Source organism: Rhincodon typus, chromosome 34, assembly GCF_021869965.1.
Source record: "Rhincodon typus isolate 14 chromosome 34, sRhiTyp1.1, whole genome shotgun sequence".
In the NCBI taxonomy this organism is placed as follows: Eukaryota; Metazoa; Chordata; class Chondrichthyes; order Orectolobiformes; family Rhincodontidae; genus Rhincodon; species Rhincodon typus.
In genome coordinates, this window is record NC_063365.1 from 17,990,828 (window position 1) to 18,014,346 (window position 23,519).

At 41.9% G+C, this 23,519-nt stretch overlaps 1 protein-coding gene across 1 annotated transcript in view; it reads left to right on the forward strand.

Annotated features, from left to right (window-relative positions):
- camk2g2 (calcium/calmodulin-dependent protein kinase (CaM kinase) II gamma 2) overlaps window positions 1–23,519 on the forward strand; it is a 198,746-nt gene that overhangs the window by 74,878 nt on the left and 100,349 nt on the right. The window contains exons 4-5 of the mRNA XM_048616194.1: window positions 8,254–8,319; window positions 22,879–22,951. Of these exons, the coding sequence (XP_048472151.1) occupies window positions 8,254–8,319; window positions 22,879–22,951 (139 nt within the window). The remainder of the gene's footprint in view (window positions 1–8,253; window positions 8,320–22,878; window positions 22,952–23,519) is intronic.

Here is a 23,519-nt window from a genome sequence, read left to right on the forward strand (position 1 = left end):
GTTTGTGTGATTAGTGGACCCTGCAAAGTCTGACCTAAAATGAACCTAGAAGTAATGGAGTAATGTAATTTGTTGTGAGTATTTGCCTGTTTAATTTTTCATAATGATTCTTTCAAATACCATCACAGAAGACTGTCCTTCTTAGAAACTTTGTGAACACTAAGTGTCAATGTTGATAGCTTCCTGATGCAGATATTTAAAAAATGTACTTTAATGGGATGTGGGCATTGCTGGTTGGGCTAGTATTTATTGCCAATGCTTAATTGCCCAGAGGGCAGTTCAGATTCAACCATATTGCTCTGGGTCTGGAGTCATATATAGGCCCGGTAGGGATGGCACCTTTAATTTAACAAGCTTACCAGACAGGAACGTTTCCAAATGCATTAGGGTCTTGTGGTGCAGTGGTAGTGTCCCAAGCTGTCAACAAGAAGGTCTGGTCCCAACTCCCACCTGGCCCAGAGGTGTGCCATAACACAATTAAAATATGCAATGGCTATTGAAGACCAACTGCTAACATTCAGGTTTTCATCTGATTAAAGCAAGTTGGACCACAGGACTCTCTCCTATGAATTTAAATACAGCCCTGTAGGGAAGACTTTGAAGAATTCTGACAAATGGGCTCTAAATTAAGAAGTATAAAAATGAAATTCTTGCATTTATATCGCACCTTACCTGATCTCAAGACATCTCATAGCTCTTTATAACAAATGAAGTGTCTTCAAAGAATAATCACAGTGATGAATGGAATGTGTTGACCAGTCTGTACGCAGAAAGCCCCCATAAACAGCAAGGGCATAACTAACCAGATTACCTGCTCCACATTGTCAGTTGAGGTATGGAATGTTGACCAGGATAACTTGCCAGTTCTTACTCAAACAGTGCTGTGGGATCTTTGCATTCACTCAAGGGACAGATTTGGTTTAACACCGTGTCTGAAAGTTTCACCTCTGTTGATCTCAGTTTTGTGCTCAGGCCTCTGGAGTTAGACTATAAGCCCCAAAACCTCAACATTCTGAAGCAGGGGCAGGAGTGCTACCAATAATGTATGGGGAATGTTGGTTAGCCCAGTTGGTTGGATAGCTGGTTTGTGATCCAGAGCAATGCGACTAGCATGAGTTCAGTTCCCACACCAGCCAATGTCAACATGATGTCCCCCTTTCTTGACCTTGCCCCTCTCCTGAGGCCTGGTGACCATCAGGTTAAACCACAACCAGCCCTGTCTCTTCCCATGAGAGAGCAGCCCTCTGGTCCTCTGAGACAATGCCGACTTTCCTTAATGTATCATTAAAAAGTAACTAACTCACATTGAGTCTACAGAACAGAAACAGACCATTCAGCCCAACTAGCTTTTTCTAGTGTTTAAACTCTACAAGCGATCCTTCCACTTTGTAACCCTCTCAACAAAAAAATCTTTGTTCCTTTTCTCCATTATGTGCTTGCAGGATAGTCTCTTCAATGCCTCTGTGATTTTCCACACATCTATTCCTCATGGTAGCAAGTTCTATGTTCTAACCACTCTATTAAGATATGTCTCCTGAATTTCGAAGTCAGGTTTATTTGTGATTCTTCATTTATAACTTCTGGTTTTGGACTCTCCTGCCGAATTTTAAAACAATTCATCAGGTCATTGTTAGATGTTTTAATCAATCTTCAGTTATGATACACTTCTGGAGCAGGTAGGACTTGAACCTGGATTTTCTAGCCCAGGGGTAGGGGCACTACCACTGTGCCTCAGAGACCCTAAACCAGGTTACTGTTAGTGTTAATTATAATTAGATACTTTCTAATCAACCAATACAGAGACGTTGTTTGTCACAAGAGCCCTTGTTATTTTAATTATAAAGTGTAGATTAAGCAGAAACAGTTGAGGAAGATTTGATTAAGTATCTTGAGGACTAGGGCTCTTGTGGCACAGTTACAGTGCCCATATCTCTGAGCCAGGAGACCTGGATTCAAGTCCCATCTGCTCTGGAGGTACAGTGTGGAAACAGGCCCTTCGGCCCAACAAGTCCACGTCGACACTCAGAGCATTCCAGTCATAACATCTCCCAGCAGGTTCTTTAGAAAATAGCTATGTTGATGACACATAAATAGAGAGTGACACAACCCAGGGAGCTCAGTTATTAGATCATAGGATTTTTAATCCCATGGGCATTGTTACAAGTCCTACATAAGGTACTAAGTTTAACATGGTTGTGATTACCTAAAATATGGAAGGTACTCAGTTTCAAATTGGGCAGTAACATTATTAAAACTTTAAGTGAGAGGAAAAATTTGCATCCTTGCCATGCAAATAGGAGCTGCTGGGACGCAGGGTGTTGGTAGGTAAGAGGCTGACATATGTAACACTGCATCCTATAAATAAACCAACGATCGAGGGAAGGATTTGGGTCTGGATTTATGCTTCACCATCTGGCTTGGGATTTGTTGAACAATTACCACTCAGCGTTCTCTTTTCAAGAGGACGAAGCCCCAGTCTGCTTTCTTGCTTGGCTTGCGCACTGGGTTCTGCTGGTCATGCTTGCAATAAGCTGCCATGAACAGCTCATCTCTGCAGAATTCAGAAATCCCCACAGGAAAGACCTGGATCTGACAATTGGATTATGGAGCAGCCATAAAAACCCAAATCACGGGGTCTCTTATCCAGAGATTTACATACAGGAAAAATGATTGCAGTTTCTAGGCAGCAGTTCTGAGGTATTTCCTGTTTACCCCATTGCTCTGCTTTCATGACTTTGTGTTTTCCCTTTTGCAATAGTTTGTTTCACCCTGTTTTGGTCTCCCTGTTTGTTGGCTACACCAAAAAGATTAAATTCTCAATCCTGGCCTGGATCTCATGATAACGTTTTCTGTTGTTTGGGGCCAGGAATAGTAGGCATCAGACCTTTGGACCATTTCTATTGTGATAGTAGCTGGTAGAATGTTAGAACAGCAGCTGTCCTTCTCAATTTTGCTTCTCATTTACTCCCGTCATGTGCAGCATTTTAAGTCATTGCTACCACATTGATCAGTTAATGACTATTAGTCACAAAAACCTTCTGCTTTGACTGACAGTTCCATTTGTAATCATCTTCTACACTGATGGTATGTATTACCTGCACTTATTAATCAAGAAACTCTGTCGAATCAAGCAGACGTGTGTCAGAGTTTAACCTCTTTGTAGTCTGTGCTGTAGAACAGGTTTCGCTGATGGATGCTCACCACCTGGGCACAGTTTTAAGGAGATTGGCAAAAGCTCCACCAGCAAGATGAAAAGAGCGTTTTTTTTCTGGACAGTGAGTTCCGAATGGGACTGGGACTTGAGAAACTGATGGAAACAAGTGACTTCCAAAGCCGTTGGTTAAAAACGATTGAAGGGGGAAATTTTGAATGGCTGTGAGGGTACAGCTGAGAGAGGAGGACTGATGGGGTGAAAATCGAAAGAACTGCAGATGCTGGAAATCAGAAACGAAAACAGAAATTGCTGGCAAAGCTCAGCACGTCTGGCAGCGTCTGTAGAGAGAATTGAGAGTTAACGTTTCAAGTCCAGTGACCCTTGCTCCGATCATGTTCTGAGGAAGGGTCACTGGACCTGAAAGATTAACACTGATTTCTCTCCACTGATTGGATCGTTCTTTATGAAAGCTGACCAGGCATGAGGACTGAATGGCTCCCTTCTGCGCTCTAAGACCGAACTATTATTTCTAAAGCCAGTTTGTTCTGTTAAGCTCCCAATTCTCACCACTTAGAAATTCTGCAGACATGTCTGAGTGGCTTCCCCACCATTGAGAATTTGTTCATTCCTGTAAACTGATGCTGTGTGCAATACAGGGCCTGGCCTGTGTCCTGGAGTCATGACCATTCCTGTTCCATGTAGCTCAAACTGGGAAGGAAACACTCTTTTGCCTGCTCTTGGGATGTCCATGCGTTACCGTCAATGAAATACCTTTAAAGTGTTATCGCTGTTGAAATGTAAAAAACACAATGTGTGTGCCCACAGGCTCCCACATACCTGTTAATGGTCACATAACCCTCTTTCTTTTTTATTTAGGCCTTGGTTGAGGGATAAATGTGAAACAGGAGGACCTGGTGAGAATCACCTCTGTCCTCCTCCCTGTGGTCTTTCACATCTGTCTGGGCGGCTAATAGAACCTGCATTTTGTCATTGAAATAACTCCACAGAGGCCAGTCTCCCATCGCCAAGTCACCCTTTATTTGCACATGGAGTATAGCTGACACTGATCCAGCTCCATCAGAGCCAGGTCTCCGAGTCAGAAGTCACATGACACCAGGTTATCGTCCAACAGGTTTATTTAAAATCACAAGCTTTCGGAGCGCAGCTCCTTCGTCAGGTGCTTGTGATTTTGCGGCACCTTCACATCATAGCTCTCGGAGTGAACAGGATGTCTGACACTGCTGTTCTTATCTGTCAGCCAGGGCTCCCTGATTGGACCAGGTTAACACCCCCAAACAGGGAATTTATTTTCTATGAAGTCTGCCTGGCTGACTTCGTTACAATCACTACCGTCATCTTGTCTGAAACTCCGTGCCTCTGACAGTGCAGTGCCTAGATTTCATGCTTGAGTTTCCAGAGTGGGACTTGAACCCAGTTCTAATTCCGAGCTTAGCATGCTGCTCACTGAGCCAAGGACACCACCTCCTGAGCAGAACAACTGAGAGCTGGCAAGATCGGGTTTGCCAAAGCAAAAGATACGGGGGATGCATCACAATGAAGGTCTGTATTATAACAATAAGAGTTAGGGGATGTGAAGACTTAGTGCCAATTCATCCTTCTCAGCCTTATCTTTGTTTCAAAATCTGCAGCAAGTTCTCTAGAAACCACAAAAGGCTAATTTTTGGGGCTTTGCAGGAAACCAGAACTTTGCCCAATGGGGACATGGATCAGAGAAGTACAAAGGTTATGTACCTTGCTGCTGTAACTCAGTCCCAATGATGCATGCTCCCACTCAATGAAGTTTTGGACTTCTTGCTGCCTTTTGTGAATTCTGAGCCCTCCTCAAACGTGCTTTTGGACAGGACATGATTTGGGACCCTCCTGCTGTTTTTGGGTTAATGCACCATATGCTGGCTGCCCAGTTTGGCAGATCACACATATCTCTGGCTGAAGATCTGGTCTATGCTATACCCCACTCCCAGCTGCATGAGTGCAGTCATCAGTAGCTTGTAACGGGGAAAGGAAAATCAGCCAAGGCTGTGGTATCTGATTAGTATCTGCAAACCCCTAATGCAAGCTGCATGTTTTTTTTTCTGTGAAAACTCTGAGGGTTGTGGCTGATGCACATTGTAGTTGAGCAGCCGCTTCTCGTCCATTGGCAGGGTTCACATAAGCAGAAAGCCACTTGACCTAGGTACATGTAACTGCCTCCCAAAACTGGCCCTTGCCTTTGGAGCAGGAGGAGAAACTTGAGGAGAGGTTCTTTTTTTTTGAAAAAACACCAAATTTCTTGCTAATTATGTCTAAATCTTAAAAGTGAAATTATAACGTACAGACGTCATCTTGCATTGTGTTTCAAAAGTGCCAGGACCTGGTTGAAATCTTTGATAAATTTAACTGACCACAAATTGCTTGCACTTGTAGGAAGCAATTAATTTAATGTACAATGTTCTGCTTAACATGCTGGAAAAATGTTTGCCCGACTTTCTCTGCCTTTTTCTGACTAAGAGTTGTATCGCCAAATTGTACAGCCTTGTGTTGTTCTGTGGCTATTAAACTTAACACATTAAAAAGTCTGCGACAACAAGTGACTGAACTATTTAAGAAAGCAAGCCATAAATTGAGCTTGGTTTTGCCGGTCTTTGTATGTACTCCCAGTTGTGTGAGAAATGTACCATGGCCCTCTCACACTGGGTCCTGCGCGACATGACCACAACTACCCCCTTAACAACCTCTTGAGAACTGCTTAGGGATTCAAGGTAGGGCCATTAAAAACAAGATTAAGATGCAAGATAAATAAAGACTATTTTTAAGTGCACTAGGCAACCGAGGAGGAGAACAAACACAGAACAGTGGCATCAAAGGAGTCAGCCTCCCAGCGCGAAGGGACTGTTGGAATTTCTGCCTCAAATTCTCCCAGACTCACCATAAATAGTCATTGAAACAGCAATTGAAATTTCATAAATCATTCTGCTAACTCCGTTGTCAATCTGTTGAAGAAAGGAATCTATTTAAAGTGCATTTCCCTCCCTTCACATTCTTCTTAACAAATATAACTGTTTTTCATCAGTTCGCAAGCTAAGAACTTGTTGACAGTATTAACAGGCACGTATTAAGTGCACCAATGTGTCTGATGTTCCTCAATCCATTCTGACAAAACAATTTAACTTGCATAATAAACAGATAACTCCCATCACAAGAGTTGAAAAAATGAGGAAGAAAATAAACCTTGCATTTACGCAGCACATCTTCCAATCTCTTGGCATGTCCTGGTGTGCATCAGAAACAACATTTTGGTGTGAAACGTGATTTGTGTACTTATTTTAATTGGTGTGGCTCACAACAAGGTCTTATACATTGCTAATCCAGAGACCAATGAGAATATTCCTCGGTCCATATTCGGGTCTGGACAAAAATGACTTGGATGTGATCTGATTCCAAGGTGACTGGCCATATCTTCATTGCTGGCTTTGATTCATGCCTCATGTAAGAAAACAGGCATTTAGAGAAGCATAGAATGCCTACTTTATGGAAGTAACAATGATTTAGCAAGTCCCATTCCCGCCAGCCTTTTCCCACTGTTTTCCTTTTCTTCAAATGCTAAACAAATTTCTGTTTGGAAGCCAGGATTGAATCTGGCTAACCACCCTTTTGTAACTACTACTGCATTTTTTAAAAAAAGTACATTTTCCCTTTGTCACCTTTGATTTTTCACCAATCATTTCAAATTTCTGTTCAGTTTCCTGACCCTCCAAATTGTCCCTGTCTACTCTGTCAATTGAATCTCGTCTTCACCTTCTCTTCTCTGGAGATGTTGGAGCTGTTCTGTCTAATCTATCTACTCGCTGCAGTCCCTCAACCCTGAAACCATTCTTGAAAATCTTTGGAGGGCCCTCTCTACTCCTTTGACATTCTTCCTAAAATATGCTGCCCAGAATTGGACATTGTAAAGCAGTGTAGATAACGATAAACTATTACCAATGGTTCTGGAACTAGGGGGCATAGTTTAAAAATTAGAGCCAGACTACTTGGGAGTGATGTTAGGAAGCACTTCTACACACAAGGGGTGGTAGATGTTTGGAACTCTCTACCACAAATGGAAGTGGGTACTGGATCGGTTGCTCATTTTAAATCTGAGACAAATATGTTTTTGTTAAGCAAAGGTATTAAGGGATATGGGCCAAAGGCCAGTATAAGGACTTAAGCCACATTCTTATTGAATGGTGGAAGAAGCTACTTGTTGAGCCGAGGGGCTTGCTTCCACACTGTAGGGATTCTACGATTCTATGAAGCTCAAGGGGCTGAATGGCCTACTCTTCCTATGTTCCTATGAAACATTGTCTTATAATGTTCATCACAACTTGCTTGCTTTGTAATTTATGCCTCTATCTATAAAGCCTGGGTTCCTGTGTGCCAGTTTCTTTAGCTGCCCTGCCATCTTTGATGATTGATGGACATAAATCCCCAGGTCTGTCTGTTCCTGCATCACTTTTAGACTCATTCCCTTTATTCTATATTGCCACCAATGTTTGCCACTACTCTGCTTTCTGTCACTGTGCCAACTTTGTGCCCATGATTGTTTCCTGTAACAAACATTGATGTGAGACACTCTTATATATGTGGATGCTAATGAATAGTAAGTTTTCATCTTGAAACATGCCTTTGTAAATGCAAGAACAGTTAGAGTTTGTGATTCATTCCTCATAATAGAGGCCATATAATGTTCAGCGGAATAATTTTTTTGTGAAGTCAAACTTCAATTGTCTGTATTGTTATGTGAGACATGATTAAGGATTGAAACTCTATTTTGCTTTGGCCTTGAGAGTAATCAGTAATATTGCTGCTGAAAATACATCTCATACGACACTCAGCTATGAGTGACTGGGGTTGAATAAGCAGAGAACTTGGTGATCCTTGCTACAAATGCTTGATTAACAGTACTGCTGCAACCAGCCAGATAATTGCTTCGGAACACTCCAGAGGCAATCGAAACTGTGTGGGAAGGATCTTTTCCAATGCACACAGCCAGGTATAATCACCATGCTCCTCTGATTACTGCCTTCACCCTTCAATGTCTGCATTTTGATTTTAATTTATAGGGTCACTGGCGGAGAACTTTTTGAAGATATTGTCGCCAGGGAGTACTATAGTGAAGCAGATGCAAGGTAGGTAGCCAAACAAATAGACTGACTTTTAATTCTGTCTTTCCCTTTGTCATTGATGCTAACTAAACAGGAAATGAGGACTGTTTCATGTTGTTATTGATCCATCAGAGTTCAGGCAAATGCCTGATGTACTGGTTGAGGGTGAGTTACAAAGATTGGCTCGAACTTTGGGTTAAAAATAGATGTGATATTTTGTTCCGCATGTTGTCCATTGATTATATGCTTGCTTTCAAGATCCATCGTGGTCTTTCTCCAATATATCGACATTTAAATTCTCCTGTACTAGTGGAAGGAATAGCATGGTTGATACTCTGCTGCTTTGTGGCCAATGTTGTCTGGTCTCTTCTCATCAATCTCAAAGTTGCTCTTCAGGGAGCTTGTGCCTGGAAGCTAGATGTGTGGCTATCCATGTGAAGTGGGTTTGTCAGACTCTGAGGCAATCTCTTGGGAGTGTGACTAAAATGGACAAGTCTTTCAAAACATCAATGCAATGGCCAGAATGGTTTCATTCTCAACAGGGATTCTGTGATCCAAACCCAAAGGCAAACATTGAGGGCTTTTTTTTTTAAAGAAATATTGTTGGATCTGTATAGCTTCCAAGAAGCTGGGGTTGCTCGTGGCCAGTCAGAGGAACTTTTATTTATGCCATGCCTTGTGAAGATGGTGGCTTTGTTTTACTCCCTCTGTGTCCTCGCCCAATCCGTTCCCCACATGCAAAACATTGTGAAGTAAAAACAGCATCCTTTATCCAAAGATGGGACTAAACCAGTGCCCAGAATTAATCCAAGTGGCCTGAAATCCTGTAGGGTATCTGTAAAGTCTTACTGCACGACCACTATCACGAGCCAAAATGCTGAAAGTACGTAGATAAAATAGACAAAATCTATCCACTCCTGCTTGTTTTTGGGGCTTTTGAGAATCCATTGATTTCCCAGGATAAGTAGCAGGGACTCGCAAGCTGCTGTCTATCTATTCTCAGATGATAGCCTCCAGTTAACTGCGAGGTCTTTCTGAGTCTACAAAATATCTTAAAGGGGCCAGAGTCTCTGTGAGCACTGCCATGAGAGGTCAGCTCATAGAGGGAGCAACCAATCTCAGCCTCTTCAGGTTGACTGAGTGGAGCTCACTACATGAAACTCCATTATCACTGTAAAGATGTAGCGACACTTTTTTGATTTATATCAGTTACAATAGGGCAGTACAGGGGCTCAGTGGTTAGTACTGCTGCCTCACAGCACCAGGGACCCAGGTTCAATCCCACCCTCAGGCGACTGTCTGTGTGGAGTTTGCACATTCTCCCTGTGTCTGCGTGGGTTTCCTCCGGGTGTTCCGGTTTCCTCCCACAGTCCAAAGATGTGCAGGCTGGGTGGATTGGCTGTGCTAAATTGTCCCTTAGAGTTCAGGGATGTGCAGACTAGGTGGATTAGCCATGGGAAATGCAGGGTTTATAGAGATGTGGGAGGTGGGTTGAATGTGGGTGGGATGCTCTTCGGAGGGTCAGTGCAGACTCGATGGGCTGAATGGCCTCTTTCCATACTGTAGGGATTCTATGAAATAATTCATGCCTGTTCAAATTCTCTTATACTCCGAGCAGCATTAGATACCTGTGCATCATTTCTGTTTTGAGATTGAGGTGGTTAACAGTGTGACATCCTCGGAAATATTAATCTTGTTTTACAGGATCAAATCAGGCAGAATTTGGCACAGCCTTGACACAAGTTACTTGGTCCAACTCACAGAGGGAGGCTACACAGCCCTTGGTGCCTGTGTCAGCTCTTCCGAGGACCGCTCCCGTTCTCTCCCCTTAGCCCTGCAAAGTTTCCCTTTTCAGTTCCCTATGGAGTTAAGGTGGTAGAAACAAAATTCAATCCTTTCAGGTGCTGCAGTGCACTCACTGTGTAAAACTAAACTATGCTGCCCATCTGTCATTTTTTTTTGCCACTTATCTTAAATGGGCAAATTATAATGAGGTTGTCAAAATTATTGTAGTCTAGTATGTTATGCAGGTGCACCTGGTTTTAAAAGAAAACTGATCATAGCTCATGAGTTTTTAACACATGCAAAATGTTTTTCGCTTACATTTCTGTTTTCTAACTATATGTATTAAGAGTTCTCCCTTGTGAAACAATAACGCTGTTTGCTTTAATTAGACATCTTCAAACACAATGTTCTCTTCACTCTTACTAATGCAGATCTGTTGTGTGAAGTTTTCATGACTTTGAGAATTAACCACATCTGTAGAGACTTTTAAAGTTTGCTTTCAAGTATACATCAGGACACCATCCTTTATTTCATCAGAAAGTGTAATTATGACTAAAATTTCTATCACTTTGCATTCACCCACAGGCAAAGTCATACTGAGCTCATGACACGACCTGAAATTCACAAATTTCTAAACATTAAATGTTTTAATTCTGAAAGTACCGTCCTTAAAGCTGCAGTAGGGTAATATTTATTCACAAGTCAGGCCTGATAAAGGGACAGCTCCAGGTCAGCTGGTGTTGGTGACCAGGATGCCCTTGACAGGGCAAAATCTCTTCCATTACTGCACAAGCCTGCCACCTGGTGTGCCAGTCAAGAAACAAAATCCACAGTTATCAGGGAGATGTATGTGGCTTGGGCCTTGGCAACACCATAGTTTTTGAATTTGACAGTCACCATTGGATGAGGACAGAATTGAGCAGACTAAGGGCTCTCAAATCCACATCAGAGATCTGTGTTTTAAAATAAATCCTCTTAAAACAACTCAAGGAACGGAACAGAGATACAGCTGTACTGGCAATAAATGGCTAAACAGATCAGAGGGGCCGAGTGGCCTCCACTTTTTTCCTAAGTTCTGAAAGTAATATTTTGAAGAATCGATTGTGATGCACTCCCACATTTCACCACACATTTGGTCAGTAGAGGTTTAATTTTTCAAAACTGAGTGTGAGGAAAATGCCCAAAGGATGCAGTATGGCATTTCATCAAACTGGAATTCTGTCATCTTACTAACAGTTCTCTCCAGGAAGGAAATGGAGGCTTTGTACAGCCAGCAGATGAGCTCCATTTTTGAAATATTGAAGTGATCCTGCAGACTAAAATTGCACAATCTCAGACATTATCCTCCACCTGTGAGCTCTGTGCATTTAGTCATAGAGTTGTACAGCACAGAAACAGACCCTTTGGTCCAACTTGTCCAGGCCGACCAGATATCCTAAATTAATCTGGTCCCATTTGCCAGCATTTGGCCCATATCCCTCCAAACTCTTCAGAGTCATGTACCCATCCAGATACCTTTTAATTGTTGTAATTGTACCAGCCTCCACCACTTCCTCTGGCAGCTTGTTCCACACATGCACCACCCTCTGTGTGGAAAAGTAGCCCCTTAGGTCTCTCTTATATCCTTCCCCTCTCACCTTAAATCTATGCCCTCCAACTTTGGACTTCCCTACTCCAGGAAAAAGACCTTGGTTATTCACCCTGTCCATGCCCTTCATGATTTTATAAATCTCTATAAAGTCACCCCTCAGCCTCTGACGCTCCAGGGAAAATAACCCCAGCCTATTCAGCCTCTCCCTATAGCCCAAACACTCCAACCCTGGTAACATCCTTGTAAATCTTTACTGCACCCTCTCAACTTTAGTAACATCTTTCCTATAGCAGGGAGACCAGATTTGAACGCATTATTCCAAAAGTGGCCTCACCAATGTCCAGTTCCAATTAATTTCTAAACAGCAATTTCCTTCGCTTCTCTCGCTGTCTGTCTTTAGCCAATGAAAGCAGCTGCTCAGAAACATGTCTCCTGCCTTTATCCACCCACAGCTTATGTTTTAATTCTTGCCAATGTTTGTTGAAGATCCCACAGTGCAGAGAGTAGCCCTTCAGTAGACAATTCTAGCATTGATCCTGCCTTCTCATTGGAATGTTTGTTTTCAGTTCATAAAATAATCACTTAGGAACAAGTTAGGAACCTTAAGGACAAGAGCAGGTCTTTCAGTTCCTGGTATACAGATCTAACTAAAGACCGAGTATAGGAGTCGGGATATCATGTTGTGGTTGTACAGGATGTTGGTGAGGTCACTTCTGGAGCGCTGTGTACAGCTGTGGTCACCCTGCTGTTTGAAGGATATTATGTAATTGGAGAAGGTGCAGAAAAGATTTACAAGGATGTTACCAGGATTGGAGGGTTTGGGTTATAAGGAGAGGCTGGATAGGCTGGGACTTTTTTCGCTGGAGCATAGGAGGTTGAGAGGTGACCTTATAGAGGTTTATAAAATCATGAGGGTGGGGGAGTTCAAAACTAGGAAGTATATTTTTAAGGTGAAAGGAGAACGATTTAAAAGGGACACAGAGGGTGGTTTGTATATGGAATGAACTGCCAGAGAAAGTGGTAGAGGTGGGTACGGTTAGAACATTTAAAAGACATTTGGACAGGTACCTGAATAGGAAAGGTTTAGGGGGATATGAGCCAAACGTAGGCAAATGGGACTCGTTTGGTTAGGGAAACTTGGTCAGCATGGATGAGTTGGACCGAAGGGTCTCTTTCCTTGCTGTATGACTCCATCTAATTAAATAGGAGGAAAGGTTCAAGTGGCTGAATGGCCTCCTCCTGTTCCTGTGTCGATAATATTGACCTGCGCTGCTATTCATTTAACAATTATGGATTTGCAACTCAATTGTATTTTCCCAGATTTCCTCCATAACGTTTGTTATTTCTACCCAATCCCCCAAAACATCCAGCAATCCAGGGCTTGAAAACTTCAGTTGGCCCTTTGCACATATGATCTTTTTAGGGAGAAGGGAACTTCAGATTTTCATCATCATTTGTGGAAAAGGTATTTCCCAGAATTTTCTCCTGAACTGTACAGACAGATACCCAAATAGTCGACTGGAAACAATTATCCTGCTGTACTATAATTTAAACCCAAGGAAATAATTTGGTTTTGAAATGCGCTGCAGATTTGATATTTATTATCATCATCCACCGTTCACAAGATACAAGTCAGGAGTGTGATGGAATACTCCCCACTTGCTGGGATGGGTGCAGCTCCAACAACACACAAGAACACCATCCAGGACAAAGCAGCTCGCTTGATTGGTACCACATCCGCAAACATTCACTCCCTCCACCAATGATGGATAGTGGCAGCAGTGTGTACCAACGGAAGGTGCACAGCCATAACTCACCAAGTAAGGTTTTGCAGGGATGCCTGAGATCAAATGGAACTGGGGAACAGGAGATTGGTGTATGTTAATTATGAGATAATTGGGTGAGAATGGCAAATATATATGGGGAACAAGTAATTAATGTGCTGGTACTTTGTGATGCGAATTGGAATAAAGCTCTGACTAGAAAGGAATATGCCAGGACTGTTGTCTAAAGAGCCTTTAAACGTTGATTTCTATCACTAAGGCTCCTTCTACAGCACCTTCCAAAGCCGTAATTTTAACCCCTTAAAAGGACAAGTGCAGCAGATGTATAGGAGCGCCACCATCTGAAAGTTCCCCTCCAAGTCACCGTTGTGGTGAAATCTTTGAGCGTGTGCCCTAGCAGCATTGTTGTTTTCCCTATATTAGATGGGCTTTGGTGGCTTAAGGACAAAACTCACCACCACCCTCTGAAAAGTAATAAACGAATGCCTAGCAATGCTCCCAACCCATGGATGGCTAAAACCATGCATTCAACAACTCCTTAAAAGCAATAGTGCGATAATGGTGACTTTCTGAACTTTGTTTCATTAGAAGAGGCTGTCTGTAACTCCTGAATATAATTGCATTGAGCTACTGTAACCTTTTGTACAAGTGGATGATGAGTGAGGTCGTCTCTTTGTACCATGCACAAGGAGTCCTCTGATTCAAGCAACCTTTAAATGAGGTTCTCAATATTGTTACAACTGTCAAGAATTTTTATTTCCCTGCTGTGAATCACCACTTTGCACAGCTGTCAAATCACCATTCACTGCGCGAGAATCTAGGTTTGGAGTCAGTCAGTGCATTACTGTTTGAGCAGAATGGTTCTCTCTTTCATCTTGGCAGAAACATTCACCTTTTTAAAAGTTGGCACTTCCATTAAAAAATGGCGAAAAAAAGAATTTTGTACAAATGTGTTCAGTGTTTGTACCTTGATGTCCCAGAGTGGAATTCAGCATAAGGTCAAGTCCACTGTTGTAAATGTCTAACACAGAAGTTAAACTTCAAATGTGAGGTAAACCACATTCTACAGATAATGTAAAGATCTTGCTTCTTGAATGTGTCCCACAAGATGTGTTACACTTGTGTGGCCTGCACAGTTGTCACATGTGCAATACCTCACATATCATTGATGAAGGAACAACAAATTGACCATGAATTCTAGCAATGGACAAGTGCTCAAACCCAATATTATAAACTGTTCATTTCCAGTAATAAATGAATAAATTTCAAGGGATAGAAAGACCCAATGACTCTGGATAAAAAGACAGTTAATACTTTGGGTGTGAGCTCTTCCTAGCTGGTTTTCGACAAACCATTTAAGTGGAACCATAGTGTATTTGCAATGTATATGGTAAAGTCACTATTGTCTTACCAGACCATAGGGCTGCTTTCTCATTACAAAGAGATGCCTGGTGGTGGTTTAACCTGAGGGTCACCATGCCTCAGTTGAGAAGGAGTGTCCTTCGTGGTAACCTCAGGAAGTGAGCTCACGCTGTTGGCGTTACTCTGCATCGCAAACTGAGCCAACTGAGTTCTCCAACTCCATAGTTTACCTTAGTATACACAAAAATCATTGGCTACTGCTGAACCATGCAAATCCACAGAACAGATCATAATCATAAGAGTGTGCAGCACGCAAGGAGGCCATTCGGCCCATTCTGTCTGTGCTGGCTGTTTAAAAGAGTCAATTGTTGTGATTTGATTAAATGTGATGGATGAAGCAAATCTAGTAGCAACTTTGGAAAGAGAATTGGCTAAATATTTGAAGGGGAGATGTTTGCAAGGCCATGGAAAAGAAAGGGAACGAAATGGGCTAATTGGATGGCTGTTTCAAGGGATAGTACAAACACAGTGGGCCAAATGGTCCACTTCTCTGTTTTCAACCATTTTCATCCATTTTCATCCCACTTCCCTGGGATAGACCTGCAAATCTTTCCCCTTCAAGTATGCATCCAGCTTCCTTTTCAGAGTTAATATTGATTCTGCTTTCACAGCCCTTTTAACACAGTATGTCAGAAATGTTTGTGTTTTGTTTGAAATGCCTATGAATAGTTAAGTAGAGAGATTGTCAAAACTGCTGTTATTGTTTGCAGCTCTCTATTTTAAATCAAAAAAAAATCTTGGCAACATACCCAAACATTCATCAGGGTATAACTGCTATAAAAGGGACTACCTGTACCATCTAAAATTGTGTCAGAAATGGAGGTCGAACATTTTTTTTTCCAAACATGTGCTGTTTGAAGATGACCTTGAAAATTGTCTAACTACTGAAAACCAGCAAAGCTCAACAAACAGGAATACAATCAAACAGAACATTTTACCTAAAGTAAAACAAAGAACTGCGGAGGCTGGAAACCTGAAACAAAAATAGAAAGTGCTGGAGAAACTCAACAGGTCTGGCAACTGAAACACAGTCATTCTTATGGGTCCAGTGACCTTGCATCAGAAATGGACCCGAAACGTTAACTCTGCTTTCTGTCTCCACAGAGGCCACCAGACCTGCTGAGTATCTCCAGCAATTTCTGTTTTTGTTAAAGAATATTTTTCCTATTTGCTATATATTTGGAGCATTCGTTGCTTTTATCTTAGATCCCCAGCAATCACAGCAAAGAAATTTGCAGCTGAAACATGTCCAATTGGTTTGGATTATGCAACTAATGTATTTTCTTAAATTACACAAAATGTTCCTTTGACTGAAGAAAAGGAGGGGGAAAATATAAGTATTTGAAACAATAATCGTCAAAATAACCCGAGCGGAATCAAAAAAAAGGATTTAATCAGCAGCATTTATTGCCATGGAAACCAAACTCAATTTAAGCACTCTTGTGTTTATATGTGGGACTTACAGGAATTGGGGATGGTACACAGCTGGGAGTACAAGAGATTCTGATTTATAATAAAATAAAAGCAAATAGAATTGGTCTGTTCGAAACAAAAGGCAAATACAATTCCCCCGCAAAAGGCAGTAGCAATTTTTCATTTTCCAGATGTGTAGCAATCTTGCGCACAAGGACCAAATAAATCTGATAAACTGCGTCAGCAACAGAAACATAATGCTCCATTTTATAACCTGCGATATCAGTTGTAATGTTACATCACTGTTGTGGTTACAATCACAAATGCCGTGACTGTTTCCGCTCCTACCACCAGCTTTGAGATGAACCAAGGCAGAACTTGGCCCCCACATCTGAGATTTTGTACAATAGCATCGACATCATTCTTCCAAACACCTATAGAATCACGGAAAGATAGAACGGAAAAGGGGGCCGTTTGGCACATTGTGTTACTACTGCCTGTTGGAAAGAGCCATCCAATTAGCTGGCACGGTGGCTCAGTGGTTAGCACTGCTGCCTCACAGCACCACGGACCTGGGGTTCAATTCCAGCCTTGGACAAGTGGAGTTTGAGCGTTCTCCCCATTGAGATTTCCTCTAGATGCTCTGATTTCCTCCCACAGTCCAAAGATATGATTGGCCGTGCTAAATTGTGCCCCCGGTGGATTAGCCATGGTAATATGTGGGGTTGCAGGGATAGGGTATGGGGCTGGGTCTGGGTAGGATGCTGTTTGGTGAGGACTCGATGGACAGAATGGCCTCTTTCCAAACCATAGGGATTCTATGATTTGCCAGTTTCTTGTAAGACTTGGACCTCTGTGTCTATAGTGGGTTATGAAAAATGACTGGCAGCTAACATAACAGGGCAGTCCGAAGTCATCCACAGGTGTATAAACGGTGAAAGGGGGTAAAAAGATAAATATAGATAATTAGGGACTAAAGGTAGCACTGTGAGTGTTCCTACATCCCAATTACTGCAACATTTCAAGAAGGGAGGTTTGTGATTAGAAGGGTTCAAAATTGATAAGCAGGAATTATTGGACAGACTTTGGTACTCGGAACTGACAGGACATTGGGACCGGTTGAGATGCATCCAAGAATATTGAAGGAAGTGAGTGTTGAAATTGCAGAGGCACTGGCCATAATCGTTCAGTCTTTCCTGGACATGAGGTTGGTGCCTGGGGACTTGAGGTTTGCAGAGAGAAGGAACTGTGTTTTTCACCCAGTAGGTAAATAGGGTTTTGAATGCACTGCCTCAAAGAGTGCTGGGGACTGGTTCAACTGAAGGATTCAGAAGGGCTGTGGATGGTAATACTAACAGCAACGTGGTGCAAGAAGGTGAAGAAGGGGTGGGAGAATGGCACTTAGTCATGGTACGCATTCAGAGAGCCAGTGCAGACACAATGGGATGAATGGCTTCTTGCTGCTCTGTAATGATTCTGAGATTCACATCCTGCACTGAAGGAGTGCCACAAGAAGACATTGTGTGATTGGCTGACGTTTCTTAAAGAGACAGAGCAGATTTCGGTCCTTTCTTCTGAGGTGTGTGCAGTCTATTTCATTAGCATCAATAGCACTGATCCTTTGCTGTGTGCGTATGAAAAAGAGAGAGAGAGAATGTGCCTTTCCTCTCATTTGTGAGTTGTGCATTTTGAGACCTCTGAGCTCAATGTTTAATTGATTCGCACCAAGTTCAAAGTCTGCCTCATTATCATCATAAAAATGCATTATGGTTTCAAGAGTAAGGCTTCAATGGAAGATCCATGAAGAGATTATTTCACCATCTGTAGCAGTCTGATTCTGCACTGAAGATGTTTCCTATCTACTTTCAGCTAGCGAAGAAAGCCACCTTTTATGTTGCTGAGAAATCCTGTTTGTTTGAGGTACAAAGGTGAGTTCCCTTGACTTCAAATGACCAACAGATCCACATCATTCTTTGATTTTGTGGTTGGGTTTACACAGAGGACAGTGACATGTAAACAAAAGGGGCATATGAAGGATTCCCCAGATCTGACCTTGGAGATGACTTCTTACCTACCATCAGGAAAGTCCTCATTGGAAATTCAAAGCTAAGGTGTCATAAATAAAAGGTAAGTTTCTCGTAACTGCTACAAGAAATTCAGGAGAAACTTCTTCACTCAGAGAATGGCCACAGAATGAAACAAGCTACCACTTTGAACAGTTGAGTTGAATTGCACTAGAGGAGGAGCTGGGTAAACACGAGCACGAAAGAGACGCCTCGATAGATGGGATGAGATTGAAGAAAGCTGGAAGGGATCTTGTGGATCACAGAACCACTTGATTGAATGACTTGCTTCTGTGTGGCAAATACCATGCCAAAAAGATTCAATAGACTGTTTTGGTGCAGTCACCAACCTAACTGATCACAAGAGTGGGGAACAGAGCAAAGAAATACAACAGGGAAAGACTGTTCAAACTGAGGAGGGGTTCATTCTTGTCACTAATCTTATTGTTAGCCTTTGAAAGGACCAACAAGCAACTAACCCACCCTTGGGAACTTTGAAACCTCTCTCCTACTTTCTCCCCCTCTTTTATTATTCACCTCTTATTTATTGGATGGATGCATGAAGATCTAATCTTGAAACCCACACTCTGAGTACTCACATCCAAAGTCCTCAAGGGAATACTGTGTTCCACAGAGTATTAGATCATTCCTATTCTGATGACTTGTGGTAAGAGCTAACAAGTCCTCTTATCAAATATTATGGAATTCATTATGATTGAAAAGTTCAACATTGTAAGTATACAGCGGTTAATGTTTGCGATAATGAGACAATATTGTTCTAATTTTTAAGCATGGTCATTATCAATTTATGGCCAATTTAAAGTAATTGAAAAGTAAAAATTGCCATGAAAGCAAAAAATGATGCCTCTCTACTGTGTACTTTTTCTGTAAAAATTTTTGTCATCAAAGATATTTGAGGCATTCTTGAGTTCTCGGAATTAATGTGCTCTGTGTTTGTTTTGCTTACTGTTGATGGATTTGTTATCGCTTCTGTTGGAATGTGTTTTATCGTGAACTTGTGGGAAAAATATATTGTACAGAATTCCAAATATGGTATCTTGAGATCACTGGTTCCTTTCTCCATAAGGATTTGGATGAAACGTTTGTTGTATGCTCCACCCAGCACCACTCTCATACCTTACTGCTATATTTAATAACTCTCGTCATTTCATACAAGTAGTTTTTGGGCTGTATGGCAGACATTAAGAACTTGGTGCAGGGAGAGAGCTAACACTTTGGCTCCTGATTCAGTAACACTGTCAGGAACCAAGACGAAGGCTCTCTGACCATTGGGCAAGCTACCACAGAAAAATCTTGCCAGTTGTGATTTTCAAAATCGTGCACATTTGTTGCGGTTTAGCCACTGCACATATGGCTCAATTCCTAGGGTTCCTAGCTAAAGTTTGCTCATTGCAGAAAGTAGCAGTGTTAGCAACACTCTTGGCTTCAGGGATGGTGGTCCACTTACCTTATGGAGAAAAGACTTTAAGTTTCCCTTTCTTCTCGGCTGTGTTTCTTATATTTCCTTTTTTTTTTGTACTTAAAATGGGTTGTTTTTGTTAATTCTGGTTTTTTTTTTGCATCTAAGATGGTGCGAGAGAATGGTGACTTTGTACACTTTTCACTGTACTCCTGTATCCCTGTACTTGGGTACACGTGACAATAAAACCTAATTCTAAGTAGTTATTTTATAAGGTGTGCAACAGTGGCAAGTATTGTCAAGAGGTCAGCGATGACAGAAAACAAATCAGGAGCTGGTGATGATAGATGTGCAGGTGTCTGATCACTTGGGATTAGTTCAGATTCCTGGAGTTGTGGAACGCCAGTTTGAGGTCCATCAACTACAAGGGTATTCCAGGAGATCAAGAGGCTCTAGAATCCTTGCCATTATCCAATACTTAAATAGCAAAAAATTGAGGAACCTCTTCAAAACTATTTCTGTTGTGACTACTGGTAAGTAGTATTCCATGTTAGGATAAGGAGATAACTATTGGATAGAAAATAAACCTCTTGATGCTTCAAACCTGCTTAGTCATTCGGAGGGATGATGGCTGATCAATTGCCCCATCTCTGCCTTTCTACGCAATCCCTCAAATCCTTTTGTATTAAAAACAGTCAACCAATCCTTGACTTCAGTAATTTTTTTTCTTTTATGTTATATCCAGAAGGTCTCTTTTGACTTCCATCAAAGACTGAAAATCTACTGGTTTTTGGGTTAGAGAATTCCAGCATTTGTAATTGCTTTAATGAAGATATTTCTCCTGATCATACTTGATCCTTTATCCTGAGGGTGGTCCTCCTCGTTCTAGTCTCTCCGATCATAGGGGAGGCTCCAACACATCATCTAACTTTGTCATGTCCCGTAGAACCATGGAAACAGGCCATTCAACCCATTGAGTCTGTACCAGCTGAATAAACTAGTCACCCATTAAGATCCCGTTTTCCATTACCTAGTTTGTAGCTTTTCAGGTTCCAGTACTTCAGATGCTGATCCAGGATTCTTTTAAAATGAGATGAAGGTTTCCAACTCAACGTCCAAACTGTGTGAAGAATTTCAGATACCCTCTGGGTGGAAAAAGTGTTTCCTCATGTCCCCTCCATTTTTACTAGCAAAAAGTTTAAATCTGTGCGCCCTGACTTGCAAGTAACATATCTACTACAGGAAACAGATCTTCCCTACCCGCTCTATCCGATCCCTCATTACAGTTATAGAGTCATACAGCATGGATAAGACCCTTCTATCTGACCAATCCATGATGACTGTGTTCCCAAACTACACTAATCCCACCTGCTTGTGCTTGGCCCTCCGATCCTTTCCTACTCATGAACTTATCCAAATGTCTCTTAAACGTTGTGTCCGTACCTGCAACCACCATTTCCTCTGGAGGTTTATTCCATACACACACCACTCTGTGTTAAAAAAAGGTTGCCCCTCATGTCCTTTTTAAACCTTCCTCCTCTCACCTTAAAAATATGCCCCCTAGTTTTGAACTTCCCCACCCGAGGAAAAAGATCCTTGTCATTCACCTTATCTATGTCCCTCATGATTTTATATTTGATCAAGTCACCCCTCAGTCTCCTGTGTTGTCAGGAAAATGACCATAGCCCTGCAACCTTTCCTGATAGCTGAATTTTTTAAGTCCAAGCAACAAATCTCCACTGTACTTTCATTGGGGCGTTTGTAACCTTAGTGACCAAACTGTACACACAATTCCAGTTGTGGTCTAACCTGTATCTTACAAAGTTCTAGTATTACCCCCCTGCCTTGGCATTCAATACTTCCCCATTGAAGGAAAGCATCCCATGTGCTTCATTTACCTGTCCTGCCACCTTCAGGGACCTGAGGGTGTGTTCTCCAAGTTCTTGTACTCAGTCTCCTCCTCTCAATGTCCTCTTGTTAATTGTGCATTCCCATTTTGTACGCTCTCCCGAACCCCACAACCTCACACTTCTGCAGATTGAATTCCATTTGCCTTTTCTGCCCACTGAACCAAACCACTGGTTAATATCACCCTGCAACCATCAGTTTCAGCAACAAGTGCAACCTCTCATTTACTCTGTCTTTCTTCCTAAAACAACTCCCTCCTGCAAGGCATCAGTTGTTGCACATTTTTCTAAGCTTTCATGGTTAAGGAGACTGGAGCAGGGTACCTGAGTAATTTAGCCAAGACCCTATACAATTGCAGTAAGATGACTTTACTCTTGTACTCCAATCCCTTTCTAATAAAAGCTAACATCATTTGCTTTCCTAATTGCTTGTTATGCAGTTCCTGTCATTTGGTTGCAAGTATACCCAGGTTTCTTTGTTCACTGACACTTTTCAGTCTCTCATCACTTAAAAAGTGTCCTGCTGTTTTCTTAAAATGAGGAGAACTTCATTCTTCTCCACATTACATTACATCTGCCATGTTGTTACACACTCCTGTAACCTGCCTATTTGCTTCACAGCCTCCTTGCGTTCTCTTCAAACCATCACCACATTGAAAGCTCCATTTGTCAAAGCTTCAAAATTCCATTTGGTTAAATACCTGTGAATGTTTTGGCTGAAGCTTAGATTTTTGTAAACTGTCTGCTGTGTTGTCAAATGAAAAGGAGCGATGGTCCAAACGGTAGAAAGGTGTGAACTCATGTAAGAGATGGTTGGAAATTAACCGAGCTCCTCGAACAGGCCATGTCTGCATTGGAACGTTGAGTAGACATCTGTAGTAATGAGTAGAAGATTAATAGTTTACAAGAGTCTTGTAATTGAAAGATTGTTGTTTCTCTAACAGTTCTGCAGACCAGATTCTCAGTGGGTTTGTTCAGGTTTACAGTTGCCAGATATCAGTTGTTTTATTAAGGCCAAGAATCCTGAGTACAGTTCGTTACAGACTGTGACTATTTATTGTCTCTGCAGTACCTTGACATTCATGAAAATTTTGCTTTCTTCCCCCCATCCCATTCCTTACCTCTTGCCCTTTCGATTCTCCCCCCTCCCCTCTTGTCCTCCTTCCCTTTATCTCCTCCTTTCTCTTTTGTTTTACAGTCAATGTATTCATCAGATTCTAGAGAGTGTTAATCACATTCACCAACATGACATAGTGCACAGAGACCTCAAGGTCAGTATCTTCTCAAGACGACGTAGGAATGCAATCATTTGGTTTGGGGAAAAAAAAATGTAACCTTGCTGCATGTTATCTGTTGCCCTGCACTGTTAAGAATCCTTGGCTTGAAATTTCCTGCATGGGTAGTGTTACGGTCCCACAGGCGCTTTGAGTTATTGCTCATGATAGACAGCTGAATGCAGCATGCTGGCTCACCCAGTGTACATGCTTAATGTCTCTTTCTTGCACCGGGATCAATAGTAATGGCCAAGCAGTTCTCCTGCCAGCCTGGTCTTGTATTTCACGCTCCAGAAGAAGTGCAGCAATTAGCAACATAAATCAGGAGAGCTGTCCCATTGCCTTCCCTCCTTCAGCGGGACGGATGTCATGTTTTATATCTCGTAATAGCCCCTTCATAACTTAACAGTCTTGTAAGCTGCACCAGGGCAGGACTGAGAATCCTGGCTTCGTATTTCTTGATGGACTGTCACATAAGCGCTGGAAGCTTATTTTATGTGCGTGCACTCCGTGTATCTATTAAATCAATTAGCCCAAATTCTATTCATTTGACGTTCTCACCCCC